Genomic DNA, 6,078 nt, shown 5'->3' on the forward strand with positions numbered 1-6,078 from the left:
GTGTGACGTTTTGAAGCGCCATTTTCGCGAACGTCGCGGAGGAAGAGGATAAAATGGCGGTAGGTTTTCGTTAGCTTGTGGGTAGGCACAGCGCGTGGAAACCAGGCGATACCATTAACCGGTGGATCCCTAAACTTTGCGAACTCGATTCCCCGTTGCATTCCCCTGCTGGCATCCTGATTTCCAAGGTTTGATCAAATTTGTAACTCGACCGGTCGCGAAAAACGGGAAAGTAAACGTGCTCCTCTCTCTCCCAGACTCGGTGTAATTCGTTGAAATAAAATTGGAGAAAGAGAAGGGAAGACAGAAATAGAAAGGGAAGATTCGCGTTCCACGTAGTTTCGTACTGGATACGATTTTTGAATACGAAACGTCCACGTACCGCGATTAAAACCTCCCGGTTCCTTTCAACGAATACCTCATCTTTAATTCATGAGTATTCCATCATACGCGGGAAGCCCCAAAAACGGTCGTATTTAATCGAAAGGGTCAATCGTTTCGGCAGAGCTCAGAATAATCGAGCCCCGGGTGCTCTTCCACCAAGGTGGAGGCTAAAAACGCGCGCTGCGAATAACAACGACACCGGTGATATAGAGATTCCATCTAAATACGGTACATGATTCACGACACATGGCTTTGGAGATACAATAAAGTGTCAAGGGAAATATGAAATACGCGTAATACAATCGTACGATTAAGTATACTCGGAGAATACTCTCTCTCTCTCTCTGGTAGATGATTGCTTTGTACCACTTTCCAATTTTGTTGCCTCATGGAATGAATATTCCCCCGAACAAGATACCTCGGCGATGGTTCACCAGGGTGCGATGAAACGTTAAATTAAATTTTCGCGCGTGCGACGACGTTCGCGCGTTGGAAAGGATCTGTGTAAAGAGACATAGAAGCAAGTGAGCCCAGTCAACGTAGACGCGATTACTGTAAATTGCGATATTCACGGATAAATCGCTATTTCCTCTTGGAAAGGGTTCTCCATTGTCGTCTTCGCTGAGCATGGGCGGCCCTGATGTAGTATCTCTTCGTGGACAGGTCCATGGACTCCCAACGATCGGCCGCGATTTTCGCTATCAACTGCGACGGATAATTTCTACTCAACTGCTCCCGAAGGTTTCGGTAATAGTGTATGAAGGGATTGATCGATTGGCAGGGTAAGTTTCGCTTCCTGCCAGTCTTCCTCGTTGGACGATCGTTCGTGGTACCCATCTGTCGCCTCGATACCTTCAACTGCATCTCTACGATTTGCAACGACCGGTCCGCGGATATTCACCGTGAAATTTTCTCGCCTTTACTTCCTCGAACATTGACGTTTCCTCGTGTCAGTTCATCGACGCGAAGATTGTCGCGGCACCGAGATAGATGACACCCGATCGATGTATCAAACGCGTTCTTTTCTTTCATCGCGATCCGATTTCCGCTTTAACGATTACATCTACATCGCAGCGCTCGCAATAAATTTCCCAGATTTCGTAATAAAAAATAATTCTACTCACATTGCGCTGCGCGTATCAGGAATATCGCGATTGCTCGGCAGTCCATCGGAGGCTTCCTGGTTGAATTTGTTCCTGGCGTACGGGTCCTCGCCTGCTCGTAATCCCCCTCTCGACACGTACCTGAAGACATTGCGACATACACGCGTTAATCGTCGATGTAAAAATGCGAAACACGGAGGTGGAGGTCTATACGACTAGGAAAATTTCGCGTAAATGTTCGCTTTCACGGGCCCCTGACAGGAATGACACGTCGTTCCGACAAGCTTGCGAAATAATTAGTTTCAATGTGCCAAGCCGGGAAAGCAACGTCCGCAGTTCCGCTGCAGGCACATTAATAGTGAATCTTGCAATGCTTTTTCGGACGTTTAACAATGCATACGCCCGTCACGAGTGCCGATTAGTATTCGGTTCTTGCGCCTTGCATCGAGATTGCGCCGCAACCGCTTTCCAAATACTTTCTATTACGCTGCATCGCCCGTGCTCGTGGCTCAGCGTGAATTAGAATCGCGCACTGAGGCAGGTTCCGATGGCGAAATTGAATTTTGTATCCGCCGATTTATAAATATTCATTCGCCTAGTCGAAATAGAACCCGAGTCAATTCGTTCCGGATGCTTTTAAGAGCGATCAGGGATGAAGAACCGTTCGATTGTTCCGATACTCGTTGAAGTTGGAAAATCAACAACTGGATTCTTTTTATTTTCATTTGGAAGCAGGGAATAATAAAATTCGATTTTACCCCTGCTCGTCGAAGTAATTCCACGTCACCCTTGGGTCCGGAGTGGGTGCAGGTAGCAGCTCGGATGACATCACAATGGCGGTGCCATCTGGGTCCACGTAGCTGCCGGAGTTTCCGGCGGAGAGGGCCAACGAAGCAGGCTCCTTCAGCCGTAGAGCTCTGTTTTCGTTCTGCAAGCAAACAAAAATCTTCTTGAAGGCGCTTTATCAAGTTTGCCGACGGAATTTGTTTGTGTCGCATAAATATTTCATTCGAAGGGCAAACACCGTGTAGGCAAGAAACGGCATCGACAAAAATTACCAGGCGACGAAGCAGCGACGGGGATGCTGTCCACGGATGGTCAATAAGTTACTAGTCACTCGGCGGTCAAAGTCATAAAAGTTCCGTTCATACCGAATGGTCTGCCAGTGCGTTAAGTTGGCATCATACACGATTGCGCTATAACTCGCGCCATGCCGATATTCCAGACACATACTCGGTATATATAGAGGAACGTACTCCACCAAAGTCGATACTTGGCACTTGCTGAAAATTTCCGACTTCTGCCATCTATTCCCAGCGTACTCCCCGGCAGGTACCAACGAGTTGCCACTCTAAACTATTACCCGGCAGTCCACGCGACGCCGATCTCCCGGAGGCTTGCGAGGCATCATCGGGGAAAAAATTGGTCCGCCATTCGGTAAAGAAACTATCCGGCAAATTAATCAACAATTCCGGCGCCGAAACGTGGCCAAGAATTCGCGGCATGCTCTCGGATCCGTGTAACACCGAACGTTCCCCAAAGTATCGACCGACACTTGGAAATATTCGATTCGCGAGCACGACAGCCAGTCCCAGCTAGACTATCCGCGATGGTAGGAGTTCGCAGCGGCACGAAATCGATGCAAGAACCGTCGGCCTTCGCAGCTCTCGAGGCCTTTAGTTGGCTTCGGTACAAGAACCAATTGTAAGGCTGGCCAGGGCTGGCTGCACGCTCGGGGCTCTTTGTATTGACACATCATCGAGATACGCCGTATTGATTTTGAATCGATATGGAGAGTCGCAAGGCACTTCGTATCTCCCCCTGTGCCCTTTGTGCCCAGAGGACGTATTGTGCATCGGATATATAGGTCATCGAATTTTGCTCATCGGCTTCCATCCCGGATCTCGACCTGTCTGTTTGCCTAACATAGATGCGCGTCAGCAACCTACACGCGGAGTCACAACGGACTGCAGGTGCGTGGATGATCGGTAAACCTAACGTTGACTTTCAACAGCCTCGATGATCATTCACTGGTGGACTAACGGAGGGAATTATACACGGGTCATAGGGAAGGTTACTACACGAAGATCTTCGGAAGGACTTTCGCAGTGCTGTTTCTCTTGGTAATAGGACATCTTGACGGAATTGAGAGCCAGATGCAGCAAGAGGGCGGAAGGAATTGCGGTTCGTAACAGAAGCCGGTTAAAATCGAGTCTGAGAGCCGGGAGGATCTCGAACGAGAGGGATCGAATTCTCGTGGTGGAAGAGACGAACGTAAAATTCTGGAGGCTTGGTCGAATTGCATGGAGCAATGTCACGGTGTATTAAGATCGAAAAGGGACGGAACGGCGCGGCGGGGTGCGCGAAATCGCTGATCGATCGACGGAACAAAAGGGCAAGCGCAAACAATCCCGGCGTCCCGGGAGTGAGCTGTAAATAGCGATACTTTCTACGAGGGTGGTAAATGGCGTGGCTGGGATTCACGGTCAAAGATGCAGAGGAAAGTAAATGACTCGAACGAGAACAAAGGGGCGAGTCGAGCAGTCGATGGAAAACGAACCGTGAAAGCTCTGAGCGAGCGAGAGGGAAAGACGATGGTTGAAAAGAGGAAGAGAGAAGGGCGACAAAACGTAGCCAGGATGAAATATTAATTCACGGGTCAGGGGCTGCATTAAACCGGAAGTGCAGTCGGCTAGCCACCGCGCGGCAAGCTGTTGCATCCGGTTCCCTCGTGGACCACGTGACGTCGCGACGAGTATTCGGTTTGCCGTAATGAAATTCTGATGAACTCTACAGTTAGAACGTGAACTTGCGATAATATTTAATGGAGAAAAATTCTTCCACGAGCCTTTTTCCTTCTGTTATGTTTCTTAAGAAAGACGGAGAAACTCCGTGTCCAATTTACTCACGTTTTCGAACCGTTTTAGAACGTTATCTTCCGTAAGCTGGCAGGTGACCTCATAAGTTGACACGAGGACGTGGGAACAAGCGACACGTGCGCGGGAAATAGGATGACAAAGAGTCGCGATATTTCTTCCAATCGTAATTTAGTTCGGTTTCTCCTCGTATTTCACTTTCGCTAATCGTGGTAGTCAACGTGACACTGAACCCACCCGGGTCTTGTTAGCTTTTAGCCCTACGAGTTAAATTCCGATGCCACGTGCCATAATCAACAACAGGGTCGGTCACGCGTCGAATTTCGTCCTAACGCGGCCAAGAATAACACGTAGCTGACTAGTCTCAACTTGTGTCGTCAGAAAAACATCGAAGAACATTAACGGTCACGCGTCGAATTTCAAGGGAACGTCGCGAAGAATAACACGCAACCGAGACAGGAAATCATCGGCGAAACCTATCCACGAGTCTGATCTGACCTGTTTACGTCGAGAAATATCTATGAACCACGCTTCTTACGACACTGAATATTTTATTTTCGCAAATTAAATAGACATAATCGAAATAGTCAACGTGATACTGAATTTGCCCAGTCCTTATTAACTCCTTGCTCTACGACTTAAATTTCGATGCCACGTGCCATAATCAAGAGTAGAATCGGTTACATGTCGAATTTCGTCGGAATGCGGTGAAGAATGACACGCAAATGAGACCGGAAGACATCGGCGAAAACTAATTACAAGCCTAACTCCTTTTACTTGCGTTAAACCCTATCTAGAATCCACGCTTCTTACGAGACTGAATATTTTATTTTCGCTAATTAAATAGAACGTAATCGTGTTAGTGAACGTGACATTGAACTCGCCTGATTCTTATTAAATCTTGGCTCTACGACTTAAATTCCGTTGCCATGTGCCATAATTAAGAGTAGAATCGGTTTCATGTCGAATTTCGTACGAACGCGGCAAAGAATGGCACGTAAATGAGACCGGAAGACATCGGTGAGAACTAATCACAAGCCTAACCATTCTGACCCCTCCGCTCGAATACATCGAGCTAAGTACTGTATTTAATAAACCTGTCTCTTGGAAACCGAATATTTGGAAGTGGTATCTACCCTAAACCAGATATCCATCTCCTACACCTCTTATTTACATTAAACCCTATCTAGAATTCACACCTCTTACGACACTGCATATTTTATTCTCGCTAATTAAGTGGATATAATCGTCTTAGTGAACATGACACTGAACTCACCTGGCCCTTATTAAATCTTGGCCCTAGGACTTAAATTCCAATGCCACGTGCCACAATCAGCAACCGGGTCGGTCACACGTCCGCACACGACGAAGAATAACACGCAACTGAATGAGGAAAATATCTTCGACAATTCATCACGAGCCTGCCCGAGCTCACCCGAGTCTGACAATGTTTACATCGGAACCCGGCACAAACCACGCCTCTCGCCGCACTTATGCTTTGCCCGATTTCCTTACCTTCGGTTTCGCGTTAAAAATTCTCGAGGAATACAATGTTTCTTTCCTACGAACGCGATATTCGAGGACGAATGTTATCGTGCACGAACACCGGCTCCTTCGTTCCCTTTGTTTGCCCGCAGCGTACCGAGAAGAATGTATTTCCGTGTGTCTGCCGATCGATCGGTGGGAGGAGCGGCGGCGGGTAAATCCGCGCCCGG

General features: G+C 47.8%; 1 protein-coding gene across 1 annotated transcript in view; it reads right to left on the bottom strand.

Annotated features, from left to right (window-relative positions):
- Positions 1 to 6,078, bottom strand: part of Pgant2 (polypeptide N-acetylgalactosaminyltransferase 2) — a 187,484-nt gene that overhangs the window by 37,214 nt on the left and 144,192 nt on the right. The window contains exons 2-3 of the mRNA XM_017910380.1: positions 2,246 to 2,415; positions 1,509 to 1,628 (exon numbers count right to left, since the gene is read on the bottom strand). Coding sequence (XP_017765869.1) covers positions 1,509 to 1,628; positions 2,246 to 2,415 — 290 coding nt within the window. The remainder of the gene's footprint in view (positions 1 to 1,508; positions 1,629 to 2,245; positions 2,416 to 6,078) is intronic.

The sequence above is a fragment of the Eufriesea mexicana genome, unplaced genomic scaffold, assembly GCF_001483705.2.
Source record: "Eufriesea mexicana isolate 0111107269 unplaced genomic scaffold, ASM148370v2 scaffold100, whole genome shotgun sequence".
Classification (NCBI taxonomy): Eukaryota; Metazoa; Arthropoda; class Insecta; order Hymenoptera; family Apidae; genus Eufriesea; species Eufriesea mexicana.